This window comes from Excalfactoria chinensis, chromosome 3 (genome assembly GCF_039878825.1).
Source record: "Excalfactoria chinensis isolate bCotChi1 chromosome 3, bCotChi1.hap2, whole genome shotgun sequence".
NCBI lineage: Eukaryota > Metazoa > Chordata > Aves > Galliformes > Phasianidae > Excalfactoria > Excalfactoria chinensis.
The window spans coordinates 11,328,040-11,353,605 of NC_092827.1; the positions used below are offsets into that span (position 1 = coordinate 11,328,040).

The 25,566-nt window shown below is 35.2% G+C and overlaps 1 protein-coding gene across 1 annotated transcript in view; it reads left to right on the forward strand.

The window, feature by feature from the left end:
- Positions 1-25,566, forward strand: part of NBAS (NBAS subunit of NRZ tethering complex) — a 142,276-nt gene that overhangs the window by 87,793 nt on the left and 28,917 nt on the right. The window contains exons 45-48 of the mRNA XM_072332376.1: positions 3,888-4,106; positions 4,349-4,551; positions 11,400-11,486; positions 13,846-14,041. Of these exons, the coding sequence (XP_072188477.1) occupies positions 3,888-4,106; positions 4,349-4,551; positions 11,400-11,486; positions 13,846-14,041 (705 nt within the window). The remainder of the gene's footprint in view (positions 1-3,887; positions 4,107-4,348; positions 4,552-11,399; positions 11,487-13,845; positions 14,042-25,566) is intronic.

Below are 25,566 nucleotides of genomic sequence, written 5' to 3' on the forward strand. Positions count from 1 at the left end.
TTAGCTTTTATATCACCATGTTTTCGATATTCAGGATAATATTGCAGATGGGGATGGGTGTAGTATGTTCAATAGGAAGAAAAGATTACAGCTTAAGACTGGAAAAGAGAACAAAAAGCAGTGGTAAATCAATTAGGTCTTTTTAATAGCAAGATAATTAAGGTTTTACTTCACAGCGTCCACAGACTCCCACATTTGTTTGACCTATGGCTTATGGGTTTTTTTTTTGTTTGTTTTCTGCTCCATTCTTTTTTTTTTTTTTTTTTTTTTTTCTTCTGATGCAAAGGAAGGACTTCACTAATAGTGTAAGGGTTTTAATTGAAAGGTTGACCCTCATTCCTTTTGAGTTTGTAATGTCTTTTTGACAATTTTCATCTTACTTAAGCAGGAATATGATCTGCATGTTCTGACTAAATTCCAAATGGATGGAGAGTGGACAACTCAACTAATGCATGGTTTTATCTTTCAATTTGAATGACTTCAAATGCCATTTTAATTAGTTGTAGGAAAAGCTCAGCTTATAAAAGTTCATTGTAATATTCAGTACCTTTTGGTTGACTGATTGACTTTTTAGCATTTTACATAGTTTTAAGGGAAATGAGTTTAGCTTTACTTGAAGATGTACAAGACATGTTAATAATGTTCTTACAAAGCACAGCTGCATTCATGTCAGATTCTGAATTGTCATCTTTTTATCACTTTTGATCACTGTGCTCTAGTTCAATCAGTCTGTCTTGCATGACATCTTCCTTCATATTCATTAACAGTACCTCTTTTTCTGACATAATACATTTTAGATACTTCATTGTATCCTACCATTAGTATATATTAATAAGTCTGCTTCAAGAGGAAACATAAGGACTAGTGTCTTTCCTTTAACCGATCCCTTATGTTTGTTAGTACTTCTACACTGTTCTTCAGTTTAATTGTACTACAGGTGTTTATTTTCTTTGTAATAGCTTACATGCCATGGATTTTTTGTTTATCATTTGCCGCAAAGTACAGCACCTGCCGATTAGTGACTAAACCAACATTGATAACACACCAGTGTTTTGACTTGCACAGCTTCAGGACTTTCTCTCCTTCATGTTAGAAAGTTGAATGTAGGCAAAAAGGGTAGAAAGGGTCACAGCCTGGACAGGTGATTAAGTCTGGCAAAAGGAATTATATACCATATAACATCATGCTCAGCAGTAACAAATGGGGGTATTTGGGTGTCTTCCAAAGGCAATCAGAGATTTTCTTAGCATTGTTCTATTTATGATAGGTGGTGAGTTACTCACTCCATGTTTTAAACTATCTTTGTCTTCATTCAAAAGCTTTTTGGCCTTTGCTATTCCAGTTGTCACCTCCAACTTGTAACAATTGGGAACCATCTTTCATTATCCTGTAATTAATGTTTGGTTTTCCTTCTACTATTTCTTATTGAGATATGCCTAGATGACATTTGGTTGTTTAAGTATGTGAAGCTGGAATTTGATAGCAGAGACAGGAACTGAATCAAACTGTTTACTTTGAGCATTGGGTGGTGTGTATTTGTTGGTTGCCCGAAGAGGTTGTCAAGTCTCCTTGAAGATCTTCAAAATCTGCCTGGACCTAGTCCTGAGAAACCTTCTGTTGATTTTTCTGCTTGTGTCCCTGCTGGTGTTAGGCCACAAAAACCCAGACAACCCTTTCAACCTCATCCAGTCTCTGATAATGTTGCTGGGGTCCCGGATTTTCATCAAAAGTGAAACTGTTTTTATCATCTCAAAGCTGAATGTTAATCATATGTTAATCATTGTCAATAAGAGTCAGGATCAGAAAGTTCATGAGCAAATGAATGTTACTTGTGCAATACTTTAAGAAGTACTTAAATATTCTGAAGGAACTGGGCTTCTAGGGTCGACTTTTATCCTAAGGAGTGAAATCTGTTGTGCTGAAATTGTGTGATGTTCCTTTATTTGAAAATGAAAGAAAAATTATTTTTAGTTTTTTTTTTTTAATCACGCATTGAAGCCTATAGAAATAAAGATCCTTTTGAACTTTAAAACCTTTTAGAAAAAAGAAAACTTCACATTCAAACAAAGATTGAAGTAGCCCCTAAGCTATTTTTTTTCACAGAGTCTGACACCAAATCTCATTACTGAGCTGACTAGAAATATGGAGGATAGCCATTTATGTTTGGGAATAAAATAATCATAGAGAAGATATGTTAGTAGTGCTGCATTTTAGTAGTATGCAAATAAGAATGCAAAATTAAAATGGTCTTGGAATAAGATTCTTGTTTTTAATGCTCTTCTATGTATGCTGATGGCATCGTGACTTTATGCATGCAGAATATTCACATAGTTCTCTAGGATATAACAGTTAGATGGAATACTTAAATTGTTTGCCTTTTTGCATCTCTCTTAATTGCATTTGGAACATTAGAAAATATACAGTTGAAGGGAGAAAATGAAAAATATAGCTGTTTTCATCTTTTATGAGGTTTACAAAATGGATACATAAATCCATCCACAGTCATTAAATTGTAACATGATATGAAGTGTATCACCTTTTTCCTGCTTTTATTATAACAGCTTAGTTTTCCTCTTTCTGTGGTAAATCCACCTTTTTCCTGTTCAATATGTCACACAGATCCAAGCTTTGCTTTCTATTTCTTGTGTAACTCTCCTTTGAAGATAACATTCTTAGCACATCTTTGTGTAGTAAACCGAAAGTTAAAACAACTGATGTTAAAGCACGTAATGCTGTGGGTGTAGGCAGAGGAGATCTTCGTCTGTCAGAAGGTTTATTACAAGCATCTTAAAACAGGACTTGAAATTATAATTTAACAATTTATACATGACACATAATTTTAAAATAATATTTCAGACTTTGTTTTAGATTTCCAGCTGATGCTGCTGTTAAGAAAACAGCAGTTTGCTGCAAATGCTGCCTGTATAAAAAGTATTTCCATCTTTATCTGCTCCCAAAGTACTCCTGGAATCTGGAAGCTTGGAAATCAGTAGTTGTTGCCTGGCTTCTATTCTGAAGTACTCAGTTCCATTCTGATGCACTGGAATAACCCCATCGTGCCAGATGGTAGCATAGAAGGAGACTTCATTTGGTGTATGCATGAATATATCTGGAAAATCATCTCCGTCTTGCTTTAATGCCTAGATACATCTGGTTGTAAAGGTCTTTCAAAACAGCAAGTTGTTATTCTGTATAACTCACACTTTAAATATGTAGATTTGAAAGGATTTTGTATCTCTCTTAAAGCCAATCTGTTGCAGCCTACATTTTATTAAAATTATGTAGAACTCCCAATATACTTCTATGAGAGTCTGATAAAAACTTGATAGCTTCTTCATTGCAGTTAGTAGCATAATATAGTGGTAACCCACCTGTGAAGTAATTTCAGAAAATGCTCAAGCAGATCAAAACATACATGGTTCAAGATAAATGATTGAAGGAGACTTCTATGTGCTTTTTGTTTATGATTTTAGTCTTAGAGATCTATTTCAAGCAATTATCTAGATCTAACAAAACTAAGCTTAGGTTAATTTTTTGGATTTGATTTTTTCAGTTTGTGTTGTAGGATGATCCCCAGACATCTCTTAATGCAAAGTTAAACAGTTAAAAAAAAGACAATCTGCAAAAATAATGAAAACTTCTTCAGAAATATAGTACTTTCTGTTGTGAGCCATATTCAAGATCAGTAAAAGAAGGGATGACAGAAGAAAGTAAATGGAATACTGATCTTTTTAAAAATAAATGAGTAAATAAGTTTGTTTCTCCTAAAACATTCCTTTTTTTTTAATGCACAACTGTAGAACAGTGGACCTCTAGGCATTCTTTTAATACAAATGTAGCATATAGACAATAATAATTATGATTTAATCTTGAACATTCTCTTTCAGCTGCCTGTTGAAGTCAGGATAGAAGTGACCAAGAAGGCTGTTAACGCAGTCAAACATCTTTCTGAGAAATCAAGAAAAAAGCCTTCTGAGAATGACATGGAAGATGCTAAAAATCCAGCTGCTGCATATGAAAAAACTCTGAATCACTTACAACAATCCCTTGCTCATCTGGAAACACTCACTCATAGTTTTATCACTTATTTGAAAAACAGTGAACAGGTAATGGTTACCAGTCTGATACATGTTTTGAGTGTTGCCATAACCAACAGTGATACACATCAAACTGCTGTCATATTTTTTGTGTTTTGTAGCTTTGTTTTTGTTTACTTGGTGTTTGAAAATTCACTTCTACCGCTCTTTTCTATTTTGTAGTAGATGTTTTATCTTGGCAGAAGTAAAGATGACACATACCCATAAATAAGGAGTATACTGATTTGTGTTCAAAATTTATCTGTTCACAGGACGTGCTACAGAAGTATGGCTATTTATATGATCTGTCAAGGTCAGAGAGAGACCAAATCCGTGAGCAAGCAGTAACCATGTGTATAGATGGTCAGCCTCTGGACATGATACAACAATTGATAGAAGTGGCTGTTGGAGACCTTTGTCTTTCTACCAAAGATATTGTCCAATGTGCTATTAAAAAAATTATCTGTATGCTAAGGTAAGTCTACTGTCAGCACTTTTTTGTTTGTTGGTTTGTTTTAAATTGAGTGCTTGTTCACTTTGAATGTGTGCATTTTATAGATTTGGTAATGAGAGGAAATGACTTCTTATTTTTTCACACATAGATAACTTCATATTCAGATAAGACAGTTATTCTGAGTTTAGGAAGCCTGAGTTATCTGAACAAACAAACAACAGAACTTATTCTGTCTACTGACGAGTCCTTTTCAGTTTAAAACTTTGAGGTTTGTAATTCCATTATGTGTGCATGCAATTCAGAAATTTTTGGCAATTTTATGATTGCACGTATTTCTTCCCTCTTCAGGAGAGGGAAATAATGTGTGCATTTTCATGCAGGTATTTGTGCAGTAGAAGCCTAACAACAGCTGTTGCCACAGCGTTTAATGCTACAAAATGAAGTATGATTTCCATCTTTTGAGTAACTTGCTGGGTTTTTTGGGGGAGTGTTTTGGATCTTTTTCTCATTTGCAAGCTATTCAGATTTATGTGTTAATTTAAAATTATGAATTCATAGTCCATAAGTTTGTCATCTTTGTTTTTTGTTCTCGTAAAGAAAACTCTGTCTCCCTTTGTGTCACATCCAATCCCCAAGTTAAACTGCAACTGTGATTATTCTATGCTTCCTACAGCAATTAAAAGTAACAGTGATTAAAAATAAATGACACAACAAGCTGACTTTTTGGGGAGAAATTTTGATTTGAGGAAGAGCGTTTATTTGACCAACTCTTTCAGTGTTGACACTGTTTCTTGCTGCTGACGGTGCCATCATACAAACGTGCCCTGCCAGAAGCAAGTCTTCATCCCTATCTTTTTCTAGAATTCACAGCTCCAGAACCTCTGTAGTGGCTTTACACAAACCAAGCCAGTCTGTTCATACCACCATAGCAAAATGAATAATCTCTTATGTGAAAAATATAGAGAAAAATGTAAAATAACTAGGTTCCACACTTTATACTTACATGTCCTTGAATAATTCTGTTGATATGGGGTGAGTCCTGGATGATGCTAGAGGAAATTAAATCAGCTGGTGCTGGTTTTCTTAGCCTTGGTTAACAGTGAGTTTAGTGTTTGCATTAACTTCAATTAATTGGTATTTTACATGCATATATTCTTTATACTCTTGTTTCTAAATAACAAATATAACACATGTAAGGAGTCTTAGAAAACTGCTGTAGTTATTGTGTGCTTCCTTAAGTACCTGTTGTGTCTTCGATGACAAAGGAAGAAAGATTTTTGCATTGAAGAATGTACTACTGCCTGTTGAGTTAGCAATGATGTCTGTATTTACTGTATTTTAGCCCAGAATAGGCATATCTTTCATTCATAAGTTTGAGGTTAAAGTAATTTTAATTCCGCTGGCATTTAGGAGAATATTCCATTGGAAATATAGAGCTGTTAAAAATTCATGTGAATGGACTTAATGAGGAAATGGACACAGGTGAGGGGAATAAAAGCAAGCTTTTTGAAAAGCCCTTCAGTGAAATAATGTACATTTTGTACATTATTTTTAGTGCTTATTCCTAGCTGAGCTTGCCATTCGTAATACCTCCTCCTAAGAAGTAGTAAGTAAATAAATAAATAAATTGACAGCTTTCGTAGTGATGGTGACTATAAAATTCTTCTGGTAAGTAATGTTGAACTATGGTATATTCTTTGAGGTTCAACCTTTTTCCTGCCACAGTGAAACTTGAAAATATTTATTAGAGCAGTGAAATAATAGAGAATTTGGCTTAGGGGCTTGAATGATAATCCAATAAAGGGAGTGTACATGGAAAACATTGCGTTAGAATTAAATAAGCCTGTGAAGATCCTCTTTAGCAAGGATTTATGTTGTGAATGTTGAAGTCTATGAATGTTTGCATCTCATTAAGAGCAACCTGTCCTCTTCCTGTCAAGGAGATAGCAATGTTCTGACACATGCCTCTCTGATATAATTTAACTAATAATGATAAGACAATAATATAATATAGACAATAATATGATAATAGTTTCCATTGTTGTTGATCTGGAGCTGAAATGTGAAATTCTGAAGGAATTAAGCAGGGGAAGAAGTTCCGGGATTTGACACCTGTACCCCTACCATAATTTGTGTTCCCAGGGAAAATAGAATCCAATATGTTTTGTGATCATTGTTAACAGAATATCAATGAGATCTTAAAAATCCTTCTTTTAGTGATGCTCTTCCTCCTCCAGAGCATCATGAAAATACTCACTTTGGCTGTTTTTTTTCTTTTTCTATAGTCTGATTAAATTAATTCATCAGGGACGCTCTCTTGGATTTGATGTAGGGGAATGCTGCCTGCTGGGTCTTTGATGTGCTAAGTATTCCATATGAAAGACCACTTTATCAATGACCTCGTGTAACCAGCAGAAAACTTTATTTTGACGAGTAGGAATGGGAGTGCAGGGGAGAAAAGCACTTTATATTACTTATTATAAATGGACAGACATTTCTCATTTTAATTTTTTTCCAGAACTGTCTTTCAAGGTATTTCTGTTCTAAACAGATACATGGAACACACGTGAAAGTATTCTGCTGTTAAATTGCTTCTAGGCTCTTTAAAAAGAAGATAAAAAGAAGGCAGCCTGTCAAAGCATTTGCAGCCTTCTTTGTCAGAAAATGTGTCCCCTGAAGTCACTCAGTTTTGGTGTTCATAGCATCCTCAGTGCTGCGGTGAACATAGCAATGTCAGTACCATTGTCTGTCTTGCTAGGGTTTGTCCAGTTGGTAAATAATAATTTGGTGTTACATGACCACTGTCCTAATGTGCCTAGCTGGAATGCAGCAGTGTGATGTATCTGGATATAAAGTTTATGTCTTAATTCAGCTTCTGTGAATCTCATTAATATGCAGTCTACGGCAAACTTCTCTAAATTCTCCTTTCTACTTCTTTTTTCTGCAAATTGAATTATGTGTTCCTTATATAGCCATTGCAAAGCAGGAGTGTCTGAAAGTTGGTTAAAAGTTCTGTACCATGACCAGTAACTCCTAAACAGCACTTTCCATTAAAGATTGGAAAGTATATCCTTCCTGTGGACAAAACAGGAGAGAGAGGGAATTGGGGCCTTAGTTTGACACCTCAGATAAACTCAGAAATTCCCAGCTTTTCAACTGGTGTATGATGAGCATTATTTTAACCACAATTCTTCTTTACGAATGCAAACTAATGCTAAAAAAAAACCTCAAAATGTTATAAAACAAGATGCTCTAGTTAATTTACCGTCTGTTTGCCAAGAGGATGAGAGTCACTGGGTGGTAGTAGTCGCATAACAAAAAGTGGAAAGTTTGACTACTACAGTGTTAAGAAGCATGAAGTAAAAATCCATCAGAGAATAGAAAATCCTTGAAGTAATATCCTCCCTCTTATGAAATTCAGAAAGACGATATTATAAGATAGCATCACTCTAAATATAGCAAGCATTTAAAAGAAACGTTGTGTCTTGCCATCTCTTAAGCCTACTGGCATTGATGCAATTTCTGTGAATGAAAGTGGTTTCATCTCTTTTCTAAGCTCAAATACTAGCTTGAAAGCGAGAGCATAACACAAATCAAAGCATATTAACCGCAGCATTTTATATGGCATTTTCATTTCAGGGTTCATGGGCAAAAAACCGTGCTTAAAAGAAGTCTTTCCCATGAACCTGGGAAGCTAAGTTTTCTTTAATAATTCCAATAATTGCAACCTTTCAAGGGAAAATGCTGATATATATATATATATATATATATATATATATATATATATATATATATAAATATATATATAAGCTTTGATACAGGACTGTTTTATATAATAGTTTTGCAGGAGACAAATTTCTTCTTTGGCATTTAACATTCAAAGTAATGCTTGTAGGGTCATAACTCTGAACTCAAGTTTCCCTGGATTTTCTGTAACTATGGTGACATGGAATGTAATTAAGGTACTGTAACTATAAATGAAACCAGTGAATGTGGATGTGAAAAAATTATGGTTATATCTGTGATATACATGAAAGCAAAACAGAAATGCACTACTTCTGTGATTGAAAATATGCACCCTTCCTTTTAGTTTTGTAACTGCAACCTCCCTTGAAACACATTAAGTATCTTCACTTATTGAAATGTTTCCTGTCTGTTATAGAAGAATCTTTTACAAAGTATTGAGTTTCTGTAAAAATAAATTAGTTTTTGGTGTCCTGCTGCCTTTACAGTGAAACACAACAGTGCTGGACTGGGAGATGAGTGGGTGGAGAGGGGATCTAGGCCATGCTGATGTGACAACAGGCTCAGTGTGCCCCAGCAGTGTGCCCTAGCATCCAAGAAGCAAACTGTTTTGGGGTGCATTGAACACAGCATAGCCAGCCATACAAAAGAAATGATTCTCCCACTATAACTTCACAGAATTTCACAGTACTGGAAGAGCATTTCTGGGCTCCACAATATAACAAGAATGTTAATATATTTGAAAATGTCCAGGGCAACAAAAAGTGGGTAACAGGACTGGTAGGCATGTCCTGTGTGGAGAGGCTGATGACACTTGGATTGTCTTGTCTGGATGAGGCTGAGAAGCAACCTTAGTGTTCCCTGCAGCTCCTGAGGGAGGGGAAGCAGAGGTGACATACTGGGCTCTGTGTCTGAGTACTGATAACAGAATGTGAATGGCACAGAGCTGCAACAGAGGAGGTTCAAAGAGAAAATTTTATTTGCCTTGTGGCTGATCAGACACTGGCGCAAAGCTTCCCAGAGATGTGTCTGATGCCCTATGCCTGTTATTGTTCAAGAGGCATTTGGATAATGCCCTCAGTAATGTTTTAACTTTTGGTTACCCCTGAAGTGATCATGCTTGAATGTTCAAATATCACCAAATTCCTTCCAGTGGAGCTATTGTATTCTACTCATTTTTAAGTAACATGTGATATCACGGGCTTAATACCTCTTACACCTTTGCAGAAGCACTTCTCCTAAAAAATTGTTGTCAAACACTATAATTTCAAGAAAAATATAGTTCAGTTTTGTCAATTGTTTTTGTCTTCCTTAACTTTATTCTGGTGCACAATTCTGGTGCACAAAGTTTAAAGTAGAATATCTTGCATTAGTAGGTATAAAACCTCTCCAAGAGAAGACGTCTGAAAACATTATACGGGAACTGTTTTTGACACTTTCTTGTTTGCCATTGGAAACAGCAGCTGTTGATATAAATCTGTTTGTTTCTTAATACAAAGAAGTGATAATATGAAAAAGATTTTGGTAATCAATGGTAATCTGATTAGATTTAGCTAAGATTCAGATTATTCTGTTACCAAATCACTTATGCAATATATTGGGAACATTTCATGATCGTGAATGATGAAGAAAAATTTTGTTTCTTGTGTGAGGATCTTCTGCTTAGGAGGAGTCCAGGTAATCAGGGAAGACAGGTTATCCTAGAAAGACATTAGGACTTCCTTCATTTGCAGCTCCTAAATCTTTCAGCTTAGGTGTTCAGCTGGGTTTTGTGTTTCTTAAAGTTTTGGAAGTTTTAGCCATGCAATGATCAGGACAAGTTTGTTGAAATTTTGAATTGGTATTTAATAGCAAGACTTTTTTATTTTATTTTATTTTTTTATTTTATTTTATTTTTGAATGAGGTAAAAAATCTTATCAGACTGAGCACCGAACAGGAAAAAAAAAAAACAAAAAACAGATTCTTCACCATCTCATGTCATTTGAGCAGGTGTTGTTCAGGGTAATTTTGCAACTCAGATATTCTGTGATTCCATGATACTTCTGATGGAAATAACTGTCTGTCATTGTGACTTTCTCCAGCTTGAATTGGTAACACCAACAGTATATGGTTAGATTACTTTCCTGATATTTAGAAGGAGTGCAAAATAGAAAGAGGTAAATAGGTCTGGAATAATAAAAGAATATCATGTATTTTCAATGAACGGTTTAACGAGGTTAAAGTACTTAGATTGGTTTAATTTATTCCCTTTTCAAGCATTTTTTGTGCTTTATTGTATTTGAGGAACTTGATTAAATATGCATCACTTTTCTGAAGCTGAACCAAGATCAAAATAATTCTTTATCAGTGTAATGACTCGAGGCTCGTATGTGGGATTTTTGAGGTGAACACTGAATTCTGTATTGTTTAATACATGCATAAAGTAGCATATAATCTATTAGTAAAACTAATCATTAATTATATTTGTTTCTGTTAGTAGCTGCCCATTTTGATTAGGAAAATAACAAGGCAGTGGTCTTTGTGGAATCTTGACACAAGTATTTGCTTAATGAGCCATAGGATATTTTTTATTTTATTTAACCATTTTGGTCAATAAATGGAACTCTAAGCTTTTAATAAATAGCAGCTTTGTTCTTTTTTTTTTTTTTCTTTTTTTTTCAAATATGTTCATATTATAGATAATTGTAATTTACTAGTAAAATTAACCTTTTTTTCGTTCTCTTTCAGCTGCTTTAGACAACAATCAGGAGACACTGAGCATAAATATCTACTTATATATATATATTTATATATTTAACATATTTAATAGCAGAATAGCTTTGATAGGCTGATGAACAGTAGGGAAAATGCACTTTATCTGTGGGTTTTTGAGTCATCCTCAGTAAACTAACTAGGGGAATGCTTGCCTGTCTTTCTTCTGTGCAGCATTCACAACCTCTGAGATTGGAAAAATTGCTGTTTTCTATTTGAGTCCAAGAAGATATGAAAACAGGTTACTAGTTAAGCAGGAAAAGTGGAAAGCTGCCATAAATGTTAAGTAATTCACGTATACTATAGACTTGGGTAGATTTAAGTACACCATTAAGGACCGTTTTACAGTGACTTTTGTGTCTTCCTTTAACAGTGGAAATGATGGTTCTACATCAGTCAAAGATCCACTTGGAATCCTAGAAGGCGTTGTTTCTGCAGTACATGCCAGTGTTGAAAAAGGGTAAGAGCTTATTATGTGGAGTCCTTTTTTAAGGCTTTGAGAGGTACCTTGTAGGGATGCCTTCAAGGTACGATATTGAGTATGGATTATTTTTCTTCAGGGATGTATATAATAAGTTTGCATTCAGTTTCCTAGGATTTTATTTTTAACGTGCTATCACTTACAAAGCTCAAAATCTGAAGCCTGACAGAACTGTTTACTTGACCATTTGGAAGAAAGAAGTCACTGAACGTAAGATTTACATATTAATGCAATAACGATGATTTGAGGAAATTGAGGTATCTCTGCCCTAAGTCCATCTAGAAGTAGAACCCTGCTGTTGTTTCAGTTTATTAGATAGGCTACACGGAAAAAAGTCACTTTTAGATACCTGAATTTAGATTTCATAAGATGTCAAGGTATATAGGGTATAATGCAAAAAACAATTACACAAATGCTGTGTAATGCTTCTCTTTGTGTATTCTCCTCTTCTGTGAGGAATGTTCGTATGCCAGCTTACATAATGATTTGTCTGTCTCGTTCCATTGTATTTTTCTTGAAGACAAGAAAGAAAAAGTCAGTTGTCTTTTCAGTTTTATAAACTTAAGAACTTATGTCTAATAAAAATAATTAAAAAGTAATAAAGCCCCATGCTCTTCAGTGGCCAACAAAAACCATTACATTGTTCAGAGGCTCCTCTCCTGATGTTAAATTGTGTAAATATTGGATACTGAAGAAGGCTCTTGACAAAATCTGCAATAAATCTAGTTTACAGTATTATAATGTAAAATGAGAGAATCAGTTCTAGTTATATTCTGAGATGCACATTCCAGAGTCCTTAGATATATGCTTCAAAATTTAACTGTCGAAACAATAACCTGAAGTGAAAGTCAGTGTAATTACAGGAGGTTATTTACATTCTTTTAAGTCCTTGTTCTTATTTATCTTCCTGAAGCTTAGCTATTCAATTTCCAAAATATAAATATTCCCCTCAGGAAAGCGTATGTAAACAAACAAGTGTGAGCTCTGCAAAACACTGGAAACATTCAGATACTCCCTCTCAATTTCCAGACTTTTCATGTACAGTTTGAATGACACTCATTTGGCAGAGGCATATCTAATTTTACTGAAGTTCTGCATTTAGCAGCATCATTTAGGCAATACAAAAACTAAGTAAAATTGAGATCTTTGCAGTCTGAATATCTAAGCTTCCAGTGTTTATGTCAGAGCTGCAATACATGATCAATTCGTATTTTTCTGTCTGATGTTACTTTCCCGTCTGCCTTGTTAAGAGAAATAAGAGAGCATTAGTTATAAATCACATTCTACCTGGAGCCATTTTCTTGATTTAAGTTAAATAAATAAGCTTTAGTTCAAAATTCTACTGAAAAATAGCAGAATAGACTTTTACTGATTAGTTACATGGTAGTTTAGAGCCAATAAGGAACAGAATAGGTTACCATGTCTGCAGTTGCTAGCAGGTTGGTTGAGTTGGTGGCAGTCAGTGTACTATAAAATGTACTTGAAAATTTAGAATGTATTCAGTATAATAAACATTAAATAAATTACATTATTAAGATCTATTTGTTAATTATCGAAGTGATATACAAAATATATTGATTTATGACTGTTTTTTTTTATAAGGATTGTGAACATTTTTCATTACCGTATTAGGTCATGCAGTGGTCCATCTAGAGATTATAGAAAAGAAAAAACAACCAACAATTTGCTAGAGCCACTTATGATGCTAATTTGTGTATGTAGAAAAATAAAGAAGGGACCTGTAAGGAAAGTAAACAACATAGGTCAATATTAGAGAATGTTGAAAGGAAAAAAATATGTCATACTCCAAAAACAAAGTAATAAAAAAATGTGGTCAGGCTACATAAAGTACAGACATCAATCAGGACCATTTGCATTACGTGATTCTTAGGTGCTGAAAATCAGGACCATTGTGATGAAATTGGCAGTCAAGGCAGTGTGGGGATGATGCAAAGCTGGATAGATGAGTTTTGTGATGTTTACAAGGTTATTTGAATTTCAAAAAAAATAAGAATATCTTCTAACACTTAACTGCAGGAACCTGATATGAAGTCTGATTTGTCTGCAGTCTCTCAGGGGTGAGCTTTTCAGAGGCATACTCCTTATGAGTAGACATCTAAAAGTAATCTTACTACTCATGGTATTCTCTGTACTTCATATAGCAGTTCTGAGGAATCCCACTTTCACACTAGTTCACCTGGGTTCTGCTTTTGTGTAACACAAAGATGACACCTCGGATGAAGTTTGAAATGTATTGAACAAAGCTGTTAAGAACTTCGAAAATACTTGTAGGTAATATTTTGATCAGGTTGTTTAACATAGGATTGTTTGATTATAGGGAGAAACTAGTTTCTTCAGAGGATCTGTTGGAGTGGCTGAGACCTTTCTGTGGTGATGACTCTTTACCAGTGAAGCCTCGCATCAAAGTTCTGCAAATTTTGGAACAAGACTTCCACCTCAGTGATGAAGACAGCAAGCTGCTTGTGTACTTCAGGACACAAGCTGTTCTCAGAGCTTGCTGGCCTGAAACAAAGGTATTAAAATTAACTGCTACAGATGATAGCAGTTATCACTATAGACTTAGTGATACAGGGATTATATGGTGAAACTTGTGTGTGTGGTCTGTGGTTGTCACTATGGGCACTAATCCCATTTTCCTTTTGAGTCAAGATTATAGTAAATTGTGATTCATTGAGAAACAAAATAGTTAAGAGAATCCTCAGCTTTTGTTTAGGATCGGGGTAATCAGGGGTGAGTAGTAGTAAACTTGATTAATGATTTTTTTGTACAGCATGCATTTAACTTCCTCTCTTTTATTTTAATTTTTTTTTTAAACATTCTTTCTTTTCAGACATCTGCTTGTCATTTTTACTTTCCTCTTCATCATTTACTTGGTGTGACATTACTGTCAGAATTTCTTTTTTTCTGAACACTCAAAATTTTATACCATGAATCTGTAGTTGGAACATCAAGGACATTCTCAAATGGTAGGAGCTGATTGATAGGGAATGCCTTTGATCATATTTGGAATAGCTGTTGTCTCTTTGAAGAGGCAGCACCTAAGGCAGTTTTTTTTCTTAGAACAGCTCATACCTTAAACTGTCCCAAGTGTGATTTTTAAAGTCTTTTTCAGAGCAAAGTAAGGGAAAACAATGTGAAATTATTGCTGAAAGAACTTGTTATAATCTGGTTATTATTTGTTCTTCACAAAGAGACATAGCACCTCTAGCCCAGTCTTTCAAGTTTAAGGCAGACTGATTTTCCTCTGAATTAACAGATTAGAAAATTCTGAGTTTTGGTTTTTTGACTTTTATTTGTTTTTTTAGCATATGTAAAACTTAATCTGAGGTACTGAAGATCTTAGAATTAAAGTTTTCAGGAGTTAAAATTACAGAATCACAAAATTGCAAGGATTGAAAAGGATCTCAAGAGATGGAGTTCAACCTCCCTGCTGAAGTAGATTCCCTATAATAGGTCGCATCCAGATGGGTGTTGAGTATCTCTATAGAAGGAGATTCCACAGCTTGGCAGCCTGCTCCAGTGTGTGAAGCAGAACACTGAAAAATTGATTATTATTCAAAATAACAAAATAATATGTTTTTGTATTTTTTTTATTTATTTTTTTTTTTTAATGCATGATTCTTTTTGAACTGCTACATTTCACTACTCATTTTGGTAAAGTGCTTATTATGGAAGTGTGTAGTGTTAGAGTGTTCTACATTTAGTCTTCCAGGTACTGTGAAAATCTAGTAAATGCTTAATGGGAAGAAATATTCTTGTCTTTGAGGCTTGTGTTATTTTGAAATCATAGGAGTATCAGTTGATGCATTTAGAATTATTCAGAGGCAGAGTTAATCTTCCTCCATTTCCTGAATGCCTTTCTTCTTCCACCTCCAGTGCTGAAGCCTTATGGAGCTAAAATAGAACATTTATAATACTTAGAAAGATAAAATAAAATCTGTGCTCAAAAGCATTTTGTATTAATTTTAAACAAAAGTATTATCTCAGTTTTGACTTGCTCTGCGAAGACCTTCCAAAGGAATAATCATCATCATAATCTCTGAGAAAATGCTTATCTCTTGACTCCTTTAGAAATTACTTTTTCTCTTGCATTGAAAAATACCAGCACTTAACTCTTCAACAACACTGCATGTGTATGTCTGATTGGATTCTTTATCTTCAGTTTGCTTCTGTTGTTAGTATGCAGTGTCCCTGTGTCAACATTTTTTTGCCTATGACCCATTTTCCAATTCAAAAACATTTCAAGTCTAAAATGTTAAACTAAAATATGTTTTAAAAAATAAAAACAGGCACATAGTAGCTTTCAACCGTGGCTGTAGAAAAAGAGAAAAAAGGAACCTGTATTTGACAGAAACCTTGTGAGATTCATTACACTTAAGAATCATGTAAGATACCAGATCGCTTTTATTTTCTCCCATAATCTGATATGTCAAAGCGTCTATAACTTTGCAACACAAAACTTGCATTAATTTTGTCTCATTCCATGCTAGGAATTAATCAAATGCACTGCATATGCCACTGGCTAATTCTGCCCGCCATGACCACTAAGGCTCTCTCAGCAGAGATGCTCCCCTGCCTGATGGTCCCTGCTTGTGCTATGACTTGGGACTGTGCTTTCCCAGGTGCAAGACATGTGTATCTTTACTAAACCCTGTGCAGTTCTTGTAGACTCTTGTCTTCCAGACAACTTAGGCCTCCCTGTGTAATATGTTAGTAACTTCTGTTTTCTAAATGGTTGATTCTCAGAATGATAATTCTCAGCAGCAAAACACACATGGTTTTGTTGAGGGAAGGAATCTGTGCTGTTTATAAGCAACATTCTGTTATGTCATGGCACAGAGAAGTTAATCACTTCAGTGCTCTACCCTTTTGCTGATGAATAAGAAGATATTGCAAGAAGCTGTGTAGTAAAAAACATAAGTACTATGCTAGTTAATCTCAAACCTTTTAGAGCTAATTATATACAAATGTGCCTGTGATACTGTAATATGAAATTCTATGTGTATGGTACATAGCTAAGTTCAAAAATAGTTTCTCTGCTTTGCAGTAGTGAAAGCTGTGCTTATGGGTACATACATCAAAATAATTGTTTTTTCACCTCAATTCCTGCTGCAGATTACAATTAAGAAGGTCCTGTTGTAACACATTTAAAAATAATTCTGATTTTTTTGTCAGCTCAAGCTAAATGTCATGGGTGCGATTTCTTTGCTTTGAATGAATATTTTGTGATAGGTAGCTAGCCTGCTATTTAGGCAAATTGCTTCATCTGTTAAATACTGGTAACCGAAGTTCAGAACTTTTCGTTTATGTCCAAGAAAACAAGTGAATGATTCACTACTTAATTTTTTGTCTCATCTGTTCAGCTGATGTCAAACACTAGCCCTCAGGTTGGTGTTAGAAGCAAATATGACATTATTTGTGTTAATTTGATTTGTTAATTCTGCGAATTAACAAACTGAAGGTAGGATATTGTTTTCTCTGTGTCTTTGCTAGATACATTTCACGTTCCTTTGTGATATGTTAGTAAAACTCCAGAATTCAGTAATTAAATGAATGCTGAAAAATCAAGAGAGATAGTTATCCAGACAGCTTTTCATTATTACACAGGTGGTTAGGTGACCTCAAGAAGCACCCTTGTGGAACTCTGTTAAATTTCTGGGTTATTCTTGATAACCCAGTCAAACGTAGACATGAGGAATTACATCTTTCAGAAGTGTGCTGCTATGTCAGTTCATTTTTGTGTGTGTCTGTGTGTAGGTATCTGTTTCTTTAATTTCACTCCACCTTTGTTTGTTTAGTCACCTTTTCTCATCCATCAAAGTAGAGAAACACTCAATCACATTCATTAGAAAAGGGAAAAGGTGGGGAAAATGTGTGGATGTTAATTTTAGCTAGTAGAGAAATGCATCTAATGGTTTTGTTAATGGAGTTAAATTTGTAATGTTTCAAAATGGTACTTATGGTCTTTCTTCCAGACTGTTCTACCCATACTTGCTTGGCATTTCTTCCCTGTTTCTAGACAATCCTCTTTTCCTTCCCCATTCCCTGGTACAAATAGGGATACTAAGTATTGTAAAGGATGAATGTGGATTCCTATTGAGTAAAGATAAGTAAAATGATATTGCAGTGTTCAATTACCAGAAAATGTGTGAAAGCCACCCTCAGAGTGTCTGCTAATCCTCTTAGTCAGGCTTCGCATACATCAAAGAGGGCCTTAATATTTAATTATGCTCTAGGTGCTCTAAGTAGTGGTGCCACAAATCAATGTGCTTCTGGGAAACAGGCCAGCTCTTACAAAATTAAAAATGTACTTCATGGAAGCAGCTACCTATCAAACAGTCAGAAACGCAGCAATTTCCAGTTCTCTAATGATAAGTTAACAAAATTAAAAATTCAGTGGTCCTCATTTTTCAAAGGCTTGAGAGTCTTTAATTCACATTCCAGTAGCAACCGACCCTCCTGGAGGGAGGAGGCATGCGTTGTTTTAATCCCCTTGATGAATTTTATCTGAGCTCTTCAGGTTCTGTAATTTTCTAGTTAAATGACGCATGAAAAATATGGGTTAAAATGCTGACTTTTTTGTACATTACAAAAAAATGTTGGGGGGGGGGGTGAGGGAGAAAAATGTAAGTTAAGATGTTTACTTCGAAGTTTAGCTTCATCTATCTAAGATGAGAAGTTATTTGTTTTCATATAATGTTAAAAAAAATCTAGTCTGTAATGACTTGCAGCAAGGTAAAATACCAACAAGCACTGTGTGTACTTTGTGTTCTCTGCAGTGTCCAGTTAGGGAGAATAAGTTACAGTAACAAGAGATAGAGCTTTTCCCCGGGAAGTTGAAGGCATTAACAAAGGTTCCATAGGTGAAGCAAGTGTTAGTTTAAGACAAGAAGTTAACAATTGGGAAGCTTCTGTAAGACACACCTTGTCTTTAAAGGATTGTTTAATTATTATGCAAATGGAAAATGTAATTACTGTTTGCATGCTACTTAAATGCAAATAGCTTTGTCATTTAGAGAAGGTAATCTCTTACCCTTCATATTGTTACTGGCATTTTTTCCATGATCTTGTGGGCTTGGAGAGGTGCTGAGGGCTGGGTATTATTAAAAATTGGAAAAAATTTCTAATACAAATTTGAGACGGTAATTTTAGGACTCCTTATCTCTTATTTTTTAAATATGGCTTTGGAAAATTACTGGATTAACCATGTGTACGTTCCCAATCCTACCTTTGCTATTTACTGATGTAGGCAGTTTATGTCTGTTAGATGCAGTTCTTCTGTGTCTCAGCAACCTTTCTAACGTATACATTAACATAATGACTTCCTGAGAACTTGTATATGGCTGTCAAACTTCCTTTTTTTTTCTTTTTTTTTTTTCTGTCTCTCTTCCCTAGTTTATCAGAAATATGTATCTGTCTGCATAGAACTCCATGACTTCAAAGAGAAGAAAGTCAATAGAAATAGCATATTTTCAGCGTTTACCCATTGCATGTACTTGTTTCAATTTCATTTGAGCATGAGTATATGGAAAGCAGCCTGAGATGTAAGAACTCCTGAGTCATTTTGCTGAAGGCATTTATCAACTTTCAGATAACTGTGACCCTCAGTTAGCTTGAGCTGGCAAAGTACAAGAGAAAAAACAGTATCTGTTTAATCCGTAGCCATCGTTTATTTGTAAAACATGCTTAATTAGAGGAAGAATTTATAATCCGATCATCTTTGAGTAAATTTATTAAGATGTTTATAATTCTAGAGACATTGTTTCTCTATTAAAAATGCATTAAAATTAGGTTTAATAAATTAACTTCAAGTTTTAATCGATATTTTAAAACACTAATTTCCATTTCTTGAAGATGCAATTTTTCCATATGACAACATGTAAAATGTTTATGGGGAACATAAACTATGGTGTATATGATTGATTAAATACTTTAGAATGCAAATGAATCATTTTCCATTAACTGCACAAATAAAATGGCTAAGACAAATGGAAGAGACAAACAGCATTACTTGAGTGAATGTGATGGCTTCCTATGCAAGACCTGAACAGAATGATTCTGTGGCTGCTGCGGTTGCTTTAGAGGAGGATAAACAGCCCTGGAGTTGGTTCATGTAAGATAATTCACGTTCTGTGATAGTTCTTTAGTAATGAGGGTATAAGTGGAAAATGGTTTTTAAAAAGAAGCATAGTGTGCTTTTATCTTTATTTCACAAAAATTAAGAGCTCATTAGTGACATATTCTTAGTTCTTATTTTGTGGCCAAGAAATATGTGGGTGAACTGTACTGCAGCCTTATGTTGTCACTTGCTAAAGTTGTGGCATTGAAGGCAGAAAATTCTGGCACAGTGGAAGGATTTTTGCCTCTTTGAGATATATAATGTAATGTTATCTTGTGACTGTTCTCTCCATCCAGTCCCACTGTGATATGTAGTATACATCCTGAAATGAAATAGTTTGAAAAGAAATGTGATATCCTTGTGGAAATTAATGGTACATGCTTATGAATCTAGGCATTGTAATTGCCATTTTGAATTCATCTGTACATTATCCAAAAGTCATGGAATTTCTCATGTTCCTGTTTTGATGACGCACGCCCCTGAAAGCATCAATTAATTTATGCAAGCAAAGAAGCAGTCATAAAATTATCAGAAAATCTACCCTTCACCATTTGATCCTAAACTTTGTTTTTCCTGCTAGCAGATCTTCAATTTCTTCATTGGTTTACATTCAGAGATGTTAAAAGTCTCTGAGGTATGAACTGTAAAACTGTTTCTCTTTAGGCCTTATTTTATCAATATTTGATATTGATATATTAATAACTGTTTAAGTCATACTTTTTTCAAGGGGCCTCATTTGGTCAAACATCCTTATGGTTGACTTTATTATGGCCTCAAGTTGCGCCAGGGCAAGTTTAGGTTGGATATTAGGAAACACTTCTTTACAGAAAGGGTAGTTAAGTACTGGAATAGGCTTCCCAGGGAGGTAGTTGAATCACCATCCCTGGATGTGTTTAAGAGCCGTTTGGATGTGGTGCTCAGGGATATGATTTAGCAGAGGGTTGTTAGAGTTAGGGTACTATGGTTAGGCTGCGGTTGGACTTGATGATCTTCAAGGTCTTTTCCAACCTGGGTAATTCTATGATTATTTAGGTCTGTGAACTATTATCTGAGGAGGCCCTGTCAACAATTCATTGAATAGTGCTTGGTAGGCATTTCTAGTAATTCATATTCATTAGAAGCGTGAGACTTTTTTTATTTAAGTAACTACTTCATGTTTGTCTTATTTGATACATTATGTATGTAAGCACTAATACTTTTTGATATTTAAAATGTGAATTTGTCTGATGTGTGTAGCTATTAGGGCTTTTTTTTTTTCTAAAAATTCATGTTTTGGGTAGGTATCACCACAACATTCCATATTAATATGCCATTTTTATGTTTATTGTTTGTTTTTTTTTCCCCTTTATGTAGCATTATAAATCTAAATATATTGTTTCTGTTCCTACACAAGAGGTTGCCTATAACTACAGTGACTGCTGTGACAATGTGTACATCAAATTGAAAAGCACCAAATGCAGCACTTACATAACTTCATCTTGTATGACAGTTTTATGGTGCTATCTAGTGTTTCAAATTACTCCTATGTCTATAAAAGACTTACTCGTTTATTTAAATTTGTACAGCTTAAATAATTTTGTGGTATCTGTCCACTTGTTACATTAAGTGCTCTTGGTCCAAGTCGTAAATATGGGTAAATGGTAGAGGAATCTTGCATTACTGTTTTATTTTTTTAAATACATACTGACTCCAACTTAATGTCATGTTTCAGTGTCAACAACCCGCTATTCCTAGAGGCGGGTGTTTTAATTTAATGTGAGTTATTCTCCTTAAAAATGCCTGTTTTAACTTGTCAATTTAGCCTACATGCAGGAGAGTATTTTGGAAGTGTTAATTTTGACAAGTTTTTGTTTACATGAAAACAGTCTTAACATAATTTTTCCTCTATTAGCAAGAATTGCAGACTGATTTATTGAGTTGGAAGTTATACACACAGTCGAAAACTGGGAACTTGTGCATGCACTGCTTCTTAATGTTAGTGATAATCAGAAAATGTAAACTGAAGAGACACTTGGCATAATGGAGAGAAATTGCTGATGCTAATTTAACAGCTTAAATGTAAAAGTAATATTTGAAGATTAAAGTCTTGTTTAAAATTTTGCATCTCCTATCTATCACCTTTTATGTTTTAAATGAAGAGTATCTTTATACCTAGGTTATGAAGATGAAACAGTGATTGATAACTGGTGCTTACAACTAAAATGACTTGCATCTTTTTAACTCCCTTGTGTAACATAGTTTTAGCCGTGCTTTATAGACTCCAGTTTTTACATATTAACTGACACCTAGTCAGTGCATATTTTAAAACCCATGTATGTTAATCATGTCTTGTTCCATGTTGGCTAGCTAGCTGTATACTTCTTTTCATATTCTTTTTCATTGTTCATTGGTACCTTTCTTTCTCTCTCTCCTTTTTCTCAATATTTATGTGTAAGTTTCAGAGGTTTACTTTCTGCTGAAATGTATTTGCAGATCATGACACAATCTCCTGCGGAATATAAATGAATGAATTTTATTTACTACACAAGTTATACATTTTTATGCGTTAGGCAGTGCACTTGTGTTTACTGAATTTGTGTGCATTTCATAGCAATACATATCAAACAGATAAGGAATTAAACAGTATATAAATCAGTTTGTCAGAAAAAAAGTTCCTGGATGTTTCTGATGCCTGACAGGAAAATGTGGGTGAAGCAAAGATGTGAAATCCTCCATGCATAAAAAACTGCACCTGTTGAGATGCGTTATTTGCTGAATGTGAGATGCCATTTTGTCAGACTACCTTACTCCTGCCATTTGCCACATGGCAAGAAAATGTAGTGGGGTGTTGGTGGGAAGGTTCAGCTTCTGCTGCCATTACACCAAATCTGCTTCTGACATTGCGGACCTAATAATTAAATAGGAGATGTTACATTTGGAGCAGTCCTTACAGAAACACAAAGCAGATGCAGATTATAAGGTATCTAATTTCAACTCCATTTTGTTTCTCAGTTCAAGGAAAGAGAATTCAAAGGCCTGATTTTTCTTTCCCTCAGTTGACAATCGTTACTAAAAGCATTTGAAATTGTGGCCATTTTGGTGCCGACTTACTAATTAGAGTTCAATAGCATTGAATTTGGTTATATATGAGAGAAGTCAATAGAACCAGAGAGTGGATTAAATGTCCAAAATACTTTAAAGAGAAACAAACAAGGAGCTCCTGGGCTGTTCAATTTGTATGGGGTAAAATGTTTGGCTCAGTCATACTGTTTGCTAGCTGATCTCAGTGGGCATATTGCTCAAATTAGCCCTTGGCTGTTGAGCAAGGTATTTGCACATAGTCTCCCATTAGTTCCCCAGTGTCTGCTTTGAGGCAGACTATAACCAGTGTTGTGATTGCGGAGCCTTGCAGTTGACCCTCAGCTGCTGAGCACAGGCTTTGGATGAGATGGTCATACTGAAAGACTGAGGAGGTGACTGCAGGGCGAGCAGGCTGTCACAGTGTGCCAGTACATAAACAGGTCAGTGCAGGTTCAGATCAGGGTCCAATCTAGCCTATTCTAAATACCACAAGGGCCGAAAAACTGACATGAAATAAAAAAAGAAGCATACATTTGAAACTTAACCCAGTACTCTTCTCATCTCTGGGTAGTCAGGGGAAGTTAATTAGTAATAAGAAGAAGCAGCAGCTCTGTGTATTGACAAGCACTACATAAAATATTTCCCACAGGAAGGTGGAAATGATTTACCACAAAATTATTTAACTGAAAGCTGTTGTCTTGTTTACAAATTAAACTTGTTTACCGAAATTAAAGCAAAACAAAAACTATGTGTTTTAGAAAGCATTCTTGCTTAAACAGATGATTTTAGTGCAAAATTATTGGATAAAATTATGCATATAGGTTAGTGTATTGTTCATTAAATTGTTGCATCCAGATTGAGGCGAAATAGTCGAAAGTACTTCCTGCTTTTCCTCCTCTGAGGAATCCCTGAATTCCATTGACATGCAAAAAAGATGGCTAGTTTATTCTTTTTCAACCTTTTAGCCTCTTCTATCTGACCATATGCCATGTCTTCTAACCTGCCTTTAATCAGCTAGCGTAAACTGTTTATTCTCATGCTTTCAGATTTGTTTTCTTGATTGCTCTTGCACACTAGTAGGCAGGAAGGATGAATATCATGGTGGATGATTCTTCACCGCGTGCTACTTTTCTTAGCTTGATTCTGTTGTCTCTGAAGATTTTACTCTCAATCACAGCCTAAAAGTTTTCTTTCTAAAGACAACCTGGCTTAGAAATAATGAAATGCTGATAGTGTGCTGGGGCCAGCATCACTTACAGTTTTGCCTTTAAAAGCATTGACTGTTGCTTTGGCATACAAAGGTTTAGAATAAGATGTTTCGATATGTTCTTGTTTTCTTTTTAAAGTGTCTGGTATGCTGGTTGATAGCGGATGTCTCTCATCTTCGCTATGAAGCAAGTGAAATAAAGAACAGCCTTTAAATGCTCTTCATCATACCCTTGCAGGGAAAGTAGTTTTCTGATTTCAGGAAGTGTTGTACACTTTTGCCTGCTTTTTACTGGCAATTTTTAACATTTCACAGAATCACAGAATCACAGAATTTTTTCAGGTTGGAAAAGACCTAGAAGATCATCTAGTCCAACCATTACCAATACTTCCCAACTAAACCATATTCCTCAACGCAACATCCAAACGTTTCTTGAACACTCCCTGGGTCGGTGACTCTACCACCTCCCTGGGCAGTGCATTCCAATGCCTGACTACCCTTTCTGAGAAGAAATACTTCCTAATGTCCAGCCTGAACCTCCCCTGTCGCAGCTTGAAACCATTCCCTCTAGTTCTATCACTGTCTACACGAGAGAAAAGGCCGACCCCTAGCTCACCACAACCTCCCTTCAGGAAGTTATAGAGAGCTATAAGGTCTCCCCTGAGCCTCCTCTTCTCCAGGCTGAACAATCCCAGTTCCCTCAGCCGCTCCTCATAAGGCCTGTGCTCCAGACCCCTCACCAGCTTCGTAGCCCTCCTCTGAACACGTTCCAGGGCCTCAATGTCTTTCTTGCAGTGAGGGGCCCAAAACTGAACACAGTACTCAAGGTGCGGCCGCACCAATGCCGAGTACAGGGGGACAATTACCTCCCTGTTCCTGCTAGTAACACTGTTTTTGATGCAAGCCATTTGTTTTCATATTCATGTTCTTATATAATCTATACATGCATATGCATATAACATATATGTATTTTTTCATATGGCATGTGTCCGTGTGTTTGCACACACTTTTACATGTCTGTTTAACATAGTTGGTAACCTCATGCCATAGGATCATAGAATGATTTAGGTTGGAAGGGACCTTAAACAGCATCCCTTTAGAACCTCCCTGTCATGGGGCAGGGTTGCCTAACTCTACATCAGGTTACCCAGGACCCTATCCAGCCTGGCTTTGAACATCTCCAGGAATAGGTCAACAGTATATAGATGCTAATCATTATTACAGAATTCTATCAGATTGTTATCAGTCAGTGTACTTCCTAATGATTGTAAGCAAGTTATAGCATCAGCTTTCCTGATCTTGAATCCAAGTAAAATCTTCAATGTCAGATCTGCTTATTTTCTTAAAATGCAGTATAGATCAAGTCTCTACCACTATAGCCTGTAGTGGAGGGCATAAATAAAAACTTAATGCACTTTACAAGGGAGTCTAAACAAATTGAGAATATAGTGTAGCAGAAAGGGACTACTCAAATGTATATTTAATGTTTCTGTTTTTAATCACATATTAATTCAAACTTAGACTACTGTGATGAACAGGAACATATTTTGAGATATTTACAATCTGGTGGATATAATAAAATGAACTTTATAGTCATGTAAATCAGTAGGTTTTTAGTTGTGGCTCTTGGAAACCATGAATATCTTTGCTTT